At 45.9% G+C, this 12,315-nt stretch overlaps 2 protein-coding genes across 2 annotated transcripts in view; both read left to right on the plus strand.

Moving 5' to 3' along the window:
- Positions 1-277: 277 nt before the first annotated feature.
- LOC138966444 (uncharacterized) lies at positions 278-5,598 on the plus strand. Its single transcript, XM_070338686.1, has 3 exons — positions 278-1,126; positions 1,380-4,725; positions 5,522-5,598. The coding sequence occupies exons 1-3, from the start codon at positions 278-280 to the stop codon at positions 5,596-5,598; spliced, it is 4,272 nt and encodes a 1,423-aa protein (XP_070194787.1).
- A 1,396-nt stretch (positions 5,599-6,994) lies between these two features.
- Positions 6,995-12,315, plus strand: part of LOC138966453 (uncharacterized) — a 6,404-nt gene continuing 1,083 nt past the window's right edge. Inside the window, exons 1-2 of the mRNA XM_070338702.1 lie at positions 6,995-7,843; positions 8,097-11,392. Coding sequence (XP_070194803.1) covers positions 6,995-7,843; positions 8,097-11,392 — 4,145 coding nt within the window. The remainder of the gene's footprint in view (positions 7,844-8,096; positions 11,393-12,315) is intronic.

Here is a 12,315-nt window from a genome sequence, read left to right on the forward strand (position 1 = left end):
GAAATCGTGTCATTGGGACACGTAGCGTTTACTGAGGTAACGTTGAACGTTCATGAATTCAAGTAGCAAAGTGAGCTTCACTAAAGTAACACTTCATTCTATAGTGAGGGAGTTTTCTCTCTCTAGTAAATAGTGTGTGAAAAGCAGTTTAGTCAAATCGGTTTTTCAACCGAGCATCACGTATTTGCAGTTTGATTCAGTGAATATCTGTGTGTGAGTTAACGTAAAGGATATGCAAACATCCAAACACCCGAGTACTAGGGCGCATATAGCAAAAATGAACGCTGACCCGCAGAACCAGAATACGGCTGAGGCCGTAGTTTCAGATGTTGAAGGTGGTGACACAAACACCCAAGGAGAATCGAGCGATAATGATTCTCAGACGTTAGGCGCGCGTGTAACGACTTATGTATCCGCTGCGAGTAATGAACGTGCAGGTCCGATCCACCCTGTGAAATCCGGATTGGAGTGGACTCGCGAACTTTTGGCGATAGGACGAGAGTTAGGACTCGAAGGCAAAGACTTGCGTGAGTTTGTAGCTGAAGAACGCGCACGAGAGGAACGTGAACGTGAACGTGAACGTGAAGCCGGTGAACGAGAAGCCGATCGCGCGTTTCAGCTAGAACAGTTGAGGATACAAACGGAAGCACGCCGAGACAACGCCAACAATAACGCGTCGAGGCGTCGTGGGGATGACGACTTTATCCCAAAAATCCCCTTTCTTGATGACAAAGACGACATCGAGAGTTGGTTTGCACAATTTGAACATTATGCAACCGACTGTCATCTCGACGACGAACGCAAAGCTACGAGAATGGTGTATTTCCTGAAAGGAAAGGCGAGAACCATTTTTGCAAAACTCAGTTTCGAAGACGCGCGCAATTACAACACTTTGAAGAATGCGTTGTATGATGGATTTCAACTGACAGCAGATCAATATCGGAAGAAATTCCGTCAGCTGAAGCGAAACCCATCTGACACGTACAAAGAACATGTCACCAAACTTGAGCGCATCCTCGATAAATGGATCGAGTTAGCCAAGTGCGATGAACATGTGGCAGATCTGAAGGATCTAGTTCTCAGAGAACAATTAGAGAACACCTTCCCTGCCGAAGTGATGTTGCACGTACTTGATCGGAAACCGAAGTCTGCGAAAGAAATGGGCGAAATTGCCACGGAGTACGAACAATCACGTTCGAACATCAGGCCACGGCAATCTCACCAAAACCATTCTAGCGGCAGCGCGTTTTCGAACACAAAAAGTTCGAATGTCGTCAGAAGTGACGCGAAAGAGAAAGCGTCACAGAAAGAACATAAATACGTGAGCGATGATGAAAAGCAAAGACTGAAAGCCACAGGCTGTTGGTTTTTTTTGCAAGGGCAAAGGGCACCTGTCGCGATTTTGTCCCAATAAGGGAGAAAGCGTTCACGCAGTTCATGTTCGAAATGAATTTGATGAACAAGAAATCCCCGTACATCTTGACAAGCTGTGCAAGTCGTGCGAAAAGAAGGATTTCAAAGAGGAAGTGTTCATCAAGTTAGACGGCCGAATCGTAAAAGCATTACGCGATTCCGGGTGCTCAGGTATTATGGTCAGTGCCGACCTTATACCTGAAGAAAGGTACTTGGCAAAGAAAAAAGAAACTACTCTCGCAGAGAAGAAAACACGGAAATTGTGTCCCACGGCTGTGGCCCACATTGACTGTCCGTATTTTGATGCCAAAACCGAAGTGGTCATACTCGAAGATCCCATTTATCCTGTCCTCATAGGAAAATGGTATGGTGTAGGCCAGAACAAGAGGAAGACCCCTTTGTTTCCAGTACGTGACCCGAGTTGGTATCAAGGTGAGACCAACGCGGCGGTCAGTACACGTAAGCAAGAGAAGGAGGAAAAAGAGCGGAATGAGAAACCTGTGCCGGGAACTAGGCATGATGACAGAAATACACACAAGATGTATTCCCCTCAAGATCTCAAGAAGGCTCAGAATGATGATGAAACACTGGCAAAAGTACGCCAGATGGCTGTTTCAGGAGAGTCATTCCACGGTGTGAGGTATGTCTACAAGAAAGAAATCTTGTACAGGACAACCCTCGACAAAACCGGGAGTGAATCTAGTAAAGTCGTTGTTCCCAAAGAAATGAGAACCAAAGTTCTTTCTTTTGGGCACGACCACCCGATGGCAGGTCATCTCGGGCAAAAGAAAACCACTGATAGAATCCGGTGTGAGTTCTGGTGGCCAGGTTTTGTCGGAGACATAAAACGTTACTGTCTCTCGTGTGACACATGCCAACGAACAGCGCCGAAAGGCAGAACCAAGAAAGCACCGTTGGGACAGATGCCTACCATCAATCCCGTGTTCAAGAGGGTCGCTGTCGACATCATTGGTCCAATAAAGCCAATGTCGGAAAGCAAAAAACAATACATTCTGACTATGGTGGACTACGCCACAAGATATCCTGAAGCTGTTGCACTGAAGGATATTCGTGCTGACACAGTGGCAGAAGCACTATTTGAGATGTGGACGAGACTGGGAATTCCAGACGAAGTGATCACCGATCAAGGAACCCAGTTCACGTCCAATCTCATGAAGGAAGTGAACCAGTTTCTGAGCATCAAGCACAAAATGACCACCCCTTTCCATCCTCAAGCCAATGGATTAGTGGAGCGATTTAATGGAACGCTCAAAAGCATGCTCAGGAAGTTGGCAATAGAACAGCCAGTGTTGTGGGATACATTCATCCCAGCACTGCTTTTTGCTTACCGCGAAGCACCTCAAGACAGTCTTGGTTTCTCACCCTTTGAAATGCTGTATGGCAAGACCATCAGAGGTCCCATGCAGGTTCTGCGACGTGCATGGACTGATGAATCGGTCGAAGGTGAACAGAAGACAACGGCAGAATACGTTGTCGACCTCAGAAACAGGATTGAAGAAACGTGTGAGATTGCCAAAGAAAACCTAGCTAAGTCATCACAGAAGCAAGCCGGGTATTTCAACCGGAAGACTGCGCTCAGGTCGATCGAAGTCGGCAAGAAAGTGCTACTTCTGCTTCCCGTGAAACACAACAAACTAGAGTTGACTTGGCGCGGCCCATACGTAGTGACTGAGAAAGTCAACCAGTTTGACTACAGAGTCAAAGTCGGGACGAAACAAAAGGTGTACCACATCAACCTAATGAAAGAATATCAAGAACGTGACATCGTCACGCGTGATGTTGCTGTCGTTACACCTGAAGAAGAAGAAGAAGAAGAAGCAGAAGAACACATCGCCGTAGTCATCGAGGAAGATGATACGATGAACGATGATATCTTCCAAATAGACACTCAGAAGATGATTCCTCTGCTGGAAACTACTCGTACAGAAGATGTCACAAGCGTGAACTTCTGTAAAGAATTGAGTAGAGAAAGAACAAAAGAGGCGAAAGCGATCTGTAGTGCATTCTCCAAGAATCTGACTGATGTACCGATTACTACCAACTTGGAGAAGTGCAGAATCGAACTTACAGAGAAGAAACCTGTGTTTGTTCGACCGAGACCCATACCTCATGCGATGGTGAAAACGGTCGAAGACGAGATCGACGAGATGTTGAAGCTTGGGGTCATTGAACCGGCAAACTCACCGTACAATGCTCCAATCGTTCTTGTGAAGAAGAAAGGAGGCAAATACCGGTTTTGCTGTGACCTACGTGAGTTGAACAAAGTGACAGTGTTCGACGCAGAGCCCATAACTGATGTCGATCATCTCTTCCAGAGCTTAGGGAAGGCTAAGTTCTTTACAAAGTTAGACCTTACTAAGGGGTACTGGTGTATTCCAATCGTGGAAGAGGACAGAGACAAAACTGCGTTCACCACCTCGAGAGGACAGTTTCGGTGGGCGAACATGCCATTTGGTCTCAAGACAGCAACTGGCATATTCAACCGCATGATGCGAAAGTTGCTGGGCCCACTCAAACGTGACGATGTTTTCCATTTCATGGATGATATCTTGATAGCCACGGAGAGCTGGGAAGAGCACATGGTCGCGCTGAAAGCCGTCCTACAGCGTTTGCAAGACGCAAGCATATCAGCAAAACCGTCGAAATGCTATGTCGGCTACAGCGAACTGCCATACCTTGGGCATGGAATCGGAGGTGGGAAACGTTGGCCAGAGGCAGACAAAGTTGACAAGATCAAGTCAGCCACTCCGCCATCCACAAAGAAGGAACTGCGTTCGTTCCTAGGTCTTTGCGGTTTCTACCGATCCTACATCAACTCTTACGCGAGCATTGCAATACCTCTGACAGACATGACAAAGAAGTCACAGCCTGACAAGCTGAAGTGGGACGAACAAAGTCGTCAAAGCCTCGAGGAGCTGAAAGAGGCAATTTGCAAGACGCCCGTACTGTGCATGCCCGACCATGAAAAAGAGTTTGTCTTGAGAACTGACGCATCCGACCGAGGCATCGGAGCAGTTCTGATGCAAGAACAGGACAAGACTCTGCGACCTCTCGCCTACCAGAGTAAAAAACTAAATGGTGCCGAGAGCAGGTACGCCACTGTAGAAAAAGAGTGTTTGGCGACAGTCTGGGGGATCCAGAAATTCGAGAGATATCTCTACGGAAGACATTTCACGCTGGAAACGGATCACCAACCTCTCAAATGTCTGCAGAGACAGCCAACAAACCCACGTCTGATGAGGTGGGCTCTCCAATTACAGCCCTACGATTTCACCGTGCGTGTGATACCGGGTTGTGACAACCATGGAGCAGATTATTTAAGTCGCGCTTCATATTGTGACTAAATTTGGGAAATTCATTCTCAAGAAAGGGGCTGTCATGAATCGATATTCTGAAGCGCGAACCTGTCAAGAATAGAATAGGCAACCGAGACTACTCGCGCATTACACGACGTAGCCAAGTGACGTATTCATGTGACGTATCCAAGTGTACTGACGTAAACTAAAATCGTTTCACGAGAGGGTCGTTTTCCGCAAGTACACGGAACGAAGAACGCTTGGAAGAAAAGCCGTTCCCCTTCTTTGAAGGTAAGTGACTGTGATTATTACATCGACAATCGTTCCACGGGATCTGGGCGGAGATGAGTGTATCGTGTCAGTCATGTACATTGTGTTGTTGTCAAGTTGTGTACGTTTGAATGTGCGCTGTTGCCAAATCCCCATTTTCCGAAACACAGTAATAGAATGAGAACGATAATAAAATATGAACAAACCAAGTCTTTTAGACAGGCTGTGTAGGTAACACATATGGCCCTTTGATCTGTTTCAGGAACCCACGGTCCAATTGATTCATTCATCTTCCTCTTCCTCATGTTGCCGTAATTGTGGAGAGAGATGTAACCAGACTACTACTGCTATTAACTTGATGATGGTGTCTTGAGAAGAAGAGTGATGACCCAAACCAGGAGCGCGGTCTTCAAGACCAGTCAAGTGCTGCACGTCATCTCGAGTACCTTTTCAATGACATCGAGCTAAGTCAAAACTTCATAAACATTATGTGTATTCCTTTTGTTTTGATGTCCTCCAAGGGAAAGTTCTGAAGAACGTTTGCGGCAGCGGAGTCACGTTAGATTACCATGACAGAATTGAAATCCAGCAGCAATAGACATTTGATCAGAGTGTGCTGTGATGCAATTAACATGACCTAGCTTGAACAGTGTGTGATACATTTAGTACGATACTGATATTTAGCAAAAATATAGACTAACCTGATTAATGTGTGCTGCATTGCAAGAATCTTATTAACACTATCCATGTATTAAATTATGTAAACCAATGTTGACCTTTCTCCGCTACTTCGAGAGCATGGGAAAGAGTGAAGGAAAGTAAAGTCAAGGTAGTACCTGTTTCTTTAGCTAATACGAAAAGGCGGCGTGTTTTCCTTCCATAAACTTCCTTTGGAAGGCGCACGCAGAAAGAAACAGGCTGACGAAAACTGACCTGTGACATATGGGGGTTTCGTCCGGGATTTTGTAACTCGTAATTTCAATTTGGCTTCCCTGGAAACAAATTTTCTTCAAACAAATTCCCTATTCGTTTTTCGTTTGTGTGTTCGTCCGTTCATGTTCATCATCGTATAAATCAACTTTTGTATTTATTCATGTTTATAGTTAGTTCATCATTTAACGATAACAGAGTCTGACGTGTGTGCTTCAGCACACGGGAATAATCCAAATGAAGAGTGACGCAAGGCTTTGACGTCACTATAATAATTCACGTAAAGCACTAATGTTATAGTAGTTTAGTTCCCCCTATTTGGCTGTGCTAAACAAAAAGCTATAACAGAAGACAGTGGACTAACACCCTGTCAGGCCATCCTGTGTCCCTTAGTCGACAAAATTATAATATTGTCGGTCGCCGTGGGAGGTTGGTGGGCGAATTGGGTTATATACGAGGGATAGCACTCATCTTCGTCCAGAAGGACCGTGGAAGTGAAGTTGATTCTGCAGACAGTCACACTTCACAACGCCAAGAGTAAGGGTTAGGAAATTTAGATTATTGTCTATACAGCAGTAGATAATTGAAGAATCTTATTTCGACTTACTGTGCGATAGAATCGAGTTGATATTAATATAGGCGAAAGGTCCACGTTGATGGAGCGCCGATGAGATATTAAAATGAAGTTCACTCGATAGAACGGTATATTGTTTGACATATACCAGAAGAACCATAAATTCTAGTGTTAGGTATCCGTGGTTGTAAAAGGATATTAGAATGGTTCAGAGAAATCGTGTCATTGGGACACGTAGCGTTTACTGAGGTAACGTTGAACGTTCATGAATTCAAGTAGCAAAGTGAGCTTCACTAAAGTAACACTTCATTCTATAGTGAGGGAGTTTTCTCTCTCTAGTAAATAGTGTGTGAAAAGCAGTTTAGTCAAATCGGTTTTTCAACCGAGCATCACGTATTTGCAGTTTGATTCAGTGAATATCTGTGTGTGAGTTAACGTAAAGGATATGCAAACATCCAAACACCCGAGTACTAGGGCGCATATAGCAAAAATGAACGCTGACCCGCAGAACCAGAATACGGCTGAGGCCGTAGTTTCAGATGTTGAAGGTGGTGACACAAACACCCAAGGAGAATCGAGCGATAATGATTCTCAGACGTTAGGCGCGCGTGTAACGACTTATGTATCCGCTGCGAGTAATGAACGTGCAGGTCCGATCCACCCTGTGAAATCCGGATTGGAGTGGACTCGCGAACTTTTGGCGATAGGACGAGAGTTAGGACTCGAAGGCAAAGACTTGCGTGAGTTTGTAGCTGAAGAACGCGCACGAGAGGAACGTGAACGTGAACGTGAACGTGAAGCCGGTGAACGAGAAGCCGATCGCGCGTTTCAGCTAGAACAGTTGAGGATACAAACGGAAGCACGCCGAGACAACGCCAACAATAACGCGTCGAGGCGTCGTGGGGATGACGACTTTATCCCAAAAATCCCCTTTCTTGATGACAAAGACGACATCGAGAGTTGGTTTGCACAATTTGAACATTATGCAACCGACTGTCATCTCGACGACGAACGCAAAGCTACGAGAATGGTGTATTTCCTGAAAGGAAAGGCGAGAACCATTTATGCAAAACTCAGTTTCGAAGACGCGCGCAATTACAACACTTTGAAGAATGCGTTGTATGATGGATTTCAACTGACAGCAGATCAATATCGGAAGAAATTCCGTCAGCTGAAGCGAAACCCATCTGACACGTACAAAGAACATGTCACCAAACTTGAGCGCATCCTCGATAAATGGATCGAGTTAGCCAAGTGCGATGAACATGTGGCAGATCTGAAGGATCTAGTTCTCAGAGAACAATTAGAGAACACCTTCCCTGCCGAAGTGATGTTGCACGTACTTGATCGGAAACCGAAGTCTGCGAAAGAAATGGGCGAAATTGCCACGGAGTACGAACAATCACGTTCGAACATCAGGCCACGGCAATCTCACCAAAACCATTCTAGCGGCAGCGCGTTTTCGAACACAAAAAGTTCGAATGTCGTCAGAAGTGACGCGAAAGAGAAAGCGTCACAGAAAGAACATAAATACGTGAGCGATGATGAAAAACAAAGACTGAAAGCCACAGGCTGTTGGTTTTTTTTGCAAGGGCAAAGGGCACCTGTCGCGATTTTGTCCCAATAAGGGAGAAAGCGTTCACGCAGTTCATGTTCGAAATGAATTTGATGAACAAGAAATCCCCGTACATCTTGACAAGCTGTGCAAGTCGTGCGAAAAGAAGGATTTCAAAGAGGAAGTGTTCATCAAGTTAGACGGCCGAATCGTAAAAGCATTACGCGATTCCGGGTGCTCAGGTATTATGGTCAGTGCCGACCTTATACCTGAAGAAAGGTACTTGGCAAAGAAAAAAGAAACTACTCTCGCAGAGAAGAAAACACGGAAATTGTGTCCCACGGCTGTGGCCCACATTGACTGTCCGTATTTTGATGCCAAAACCGAAGTGGTCATACTCGAAGATCCCATTTATCCTGTCCTCATAGGAAAATGGTATGGTGTAGGCCAGAACAAGAGGAAGACCCCTTTGTTTCCAGTACGTGACCCGAGTTGGTATCAAGGTGAGACCAACGCGGCGGTCAGTACACGTAAGCAAGAGAAGGAGGAAAAAGAGCGGAATGAGAAACCTGTGCCGGGAACTAGGCATGATGACAGAAATACACACAAGATGTATTCCCCTCAAGATCTCAAGAAGGCTCAGAATGATGATGAAACACTGGCAAAAGTACGCCAGATGGCTGTTTCAGGAGAGTCATTCCACGGTGTGAGGTATGTCTACAAGAAAGAAATCTTGTACAGGACAACCCTCGACAAAACCGGGAGTGAATCTAGTAAAGTCGTTGTTCCCAAAGAAATGAGAACCAAAGTTCTTTCTTTTGGGCACGACCACCCGATGGCAGGTCATCTCGGGCAAAAGAAAACCACTGATAGAATCCGGTGTGAGTTCTGGTGGCCAGGTTTTGTCGGAGACATAAAACGTTACTGTCTCTCGTGTGACACATGCCAACGAACAGCGCCGAAAGGCAGAACCAAGAAAGCACCGTTGGGACAGATGCCTACCATCAATCCCGTGTTCAAGAGGGTCGCTGTCGACATCATTGGTCCAATAAAGCCAATGTCGGAAAGCAAAAAACAATACATTCTGACTATGGTGGACTACGCCACAAGATATCCTGAAGCTGTTGCACTGAAGGATATTCGTGCTGACACAGTGGCAGAAGCACTATTTGAGATGTGGACGAGACTGGGAATTCCAGACGAAGTGATCACCGATCAAGGAACCCAGTTCACGTCCAATCTCATGAAGGAAGTGAACCAGTTTCTGAGCATCAAGCACAAAATGACCACCCCTTTCCATCCTCAAGCCAATGGATTAGTGGAGCGATTTAATGGAACGCTCAAAAGCATGCTCAGGAAGTTGGCAATAGAACAGCCAGTGTTGTGGGATACATTCATCCCAGCACTGCTTTTTGCTTACCGCGAAGCACCTCAAGACAGTCTTGGTTTCTCACCCTTTGAAATGCTGTATGGCAAGACCATCAGAGGTCCCATGCAGGTTCTGCGACGTGCATGGACTGATGAATCGGTCGAAGGTGAACAGAAGACAACGGCAGAATACGTTGTCGACCTCAGAAACAGGATTGAAGAAACGTGTGAGATTGCCAAAGAAAACCTAGCTAAGTCATCACAGAAGCAAGCCGGGTATTTCAACCGGAAGACTGCGCTCAGGTCGATCGAAGTCGGCAAGAAAGTGCTACTTCTGCTTCCCGTGAAACACAACAAACTAGAGTTGACTTGGCGCGGCCCATACGTAGTGACTGAGAAAGTCAACCAGTTTGACTACAGAGTCAAAGTCGGGACGAAACAAAAGGTGTACCACATCAACCTAATGAAAGAATATCAAGAACGTGACATCGTCACGCGTGATGTTGCTGTCGTTACACCTGAAGAAGAAGAAGAAGAAGAAGCAGAAGAACACATCGCCGTAGTCATCGAGGAAGATGATACGATGAACGATGATATCTTCCAAATAGACACTCAGAAGATGATTCCTCTGCTGGAAACTACTCGTACAGAAGATGTCACAAGCGTGAACTTCTGTAAAGAATTGAGTAGAGAAAGAACAAAAGAGGCGAAAGCGATCTGTAGTGCATTCTCCAAGAATCTGACTGATGTACCGATTACTACCAACTTGGAGAAGTGCAGAATCGAACTTACAGAGAAGAAACCTGTGTTTGTTCGACCGAGACCCATACCTCATGCGATGGTGAAAACGGTCGAAGACGAGATCGACGAGATGTTGAAGCTTGGGGTCATTGAACCGGCAAACTCACCGTACAATGCTCCAATCGTTCTTGTGAAGAAGAAAGGAGGCAAATACCGGTTTTGCTGTGACCTACGTGAGTTGAACAAAGTGACAGTGTTCGACGCAGAGCCCATAACTGATGTCGATCATCTCTTCCAGAGCTTAGGGAAGGCTAAGTTCTTTACAAAGTTAGACCTTACTAAGGGGTACTGGTGTATTCCAATCGTGGAAGAGGACAGAGACAAAACTGCGTTCACCACCTCGAGAGGACAGTTTCGGTGGGCGAACATGCCATTTGGTCTCAAGACAGCAACTGGCATATTCAACCGCATGATGCGAAAGTTGCTGGGCCCACTCAAACGTGACGATGTTTTCCATTTCATGGATGATATCTTGATAGCCACGGAGAGCTGGGAAGAGCACATGGTCGCGCTGAAAGCCGTCCTACAGCGTTTGCAAGACGCAAGCATATCAGCAAAACCGTCGAAATGCTATGTCGGCTACAGCGAACTGCCATACCTTGGGCATGGAATCGGAGGTGGGAAACGTTGGCCAGAGGCAGACAAAGTTGACAAGATCAAGTCAGCCACTCCGCCATCCACAAAGAAGGAACTGCGTTCGTTCCTAGGTCTTTGCGGTTTCTACCGATCCTACATCAACTCTTACGCGAGCATTGCAATACCTCTGACAGACATGACAAAGAAGTCACAGCCTGACAAGCTGAAGTGGGACGAACAAAGTCGTCAAAGCCTCGAGGAGCTGAAAGAGGCAATTTGCAAGACGCCCGTACTGTGCATGCCCGACCATGAAAAAGAGTTTGTCTTGAGAACTGACGCATCCGACCGAGGCATCGGAGCAGTTCTGATGCAAGAACAGGACAAGACTCTGCGACCTCTCGCCTACCAGAGTAAAAAACTAAATGGTGCCGAGAGCAGGTACGCCACTGTAGAAAAAGAGTGTTTGGCGACAGTCTGGGGGATCCAGAAATTCGAGAGATATCTCTACGGAAGACATTTCACGCTGGAAACGGATCACCAACCTCTCAAATGTCTGCAGAGACAGCCAACAAACCCACGTCTGATGAGGTGGGCTCTCCAATTACAGCCCTACGATTTCACCGTGCGTGTGATACCGGGTTGTGACAACCATGGAGCAGATTATTTAAGTCGCGCTTCATATTGTGACTAAATTTGGGAAATTCATTCTCAAGAAAGGGGCTGTCATGAATCGATATTCTGAAGCGCGAACCTGTCAAGAATAGAATAGGCAACCGAGACTACTCGCGCATTACACGACGTAGCCAAGTGACGTATTCATGTGACGTATCCAAGTGTACTGACGTAAACTAAAATCGTTTCACGAGAGGGTCGTTTTCCGCAAGTACACGGAACGAAGAACGCTTGGAAGAAAAGCCGTTCCCCTTCTTTGAAGGTAAGTGACTGTGATTATTACATCGACAATCGTTCCACGGGATCTGGGCGGAGATGAGTGTATCGTGTCAGTCATGTACATTGTGTTGTTGTCAAGTTGTGTACGTTTGAATGTGCGCTGTTGCCAAATCCCCATTTTCCGAAACACAGTAATAGAATGAGAACGATAATAAAATATGAACAAACCAAGTCTTTTAGACAGGCTGTGTAGGTAACACATATGGCCCTTTGATCTGTTTCAGGAACCCACGGTCCAATTGATTCATTCATCTTCCTCTTCCTCATGTTGCCGTAATTGTGGAGAGAGATGTAACCAGACTACTACTGCTATTAACTTGATGATGGTGTCTTGAGAAGAAGAGTGATGACCCAAACCAGGAGCGCGGTCTTCAAGACCAGTCAAGTGCTGCACGTCATCTCGAGTACCTTTTCAATGACATCGAGCTAAGTCAAAACTTCATAAACATTATGTGTATTCCTTTTGTTTTGATGTCCTCCAAGGGAAAGTTCTGAAGAACGTTTGCGGCAGCGGAGTCACGTTAGATTACCATGACAGAATTGAAATCCAGCAGCAATAG

Source organism: Littorina saxatilis, linkage group LG5 (genome assembly GCF_037325665.1).
Source record: "Littorina saxatilis isolate snail1 linkage group LG5, US_GU_Lsax_2.0, whole genome shotgun sequence".
In the NCBI taxonomy this organism is placed as follows: Eukaryota; Metazoa; Mollusca; class Gastropoda; order Littorinimorpha; family Littorinidae; genus Littorina; species Littorina saxatilis.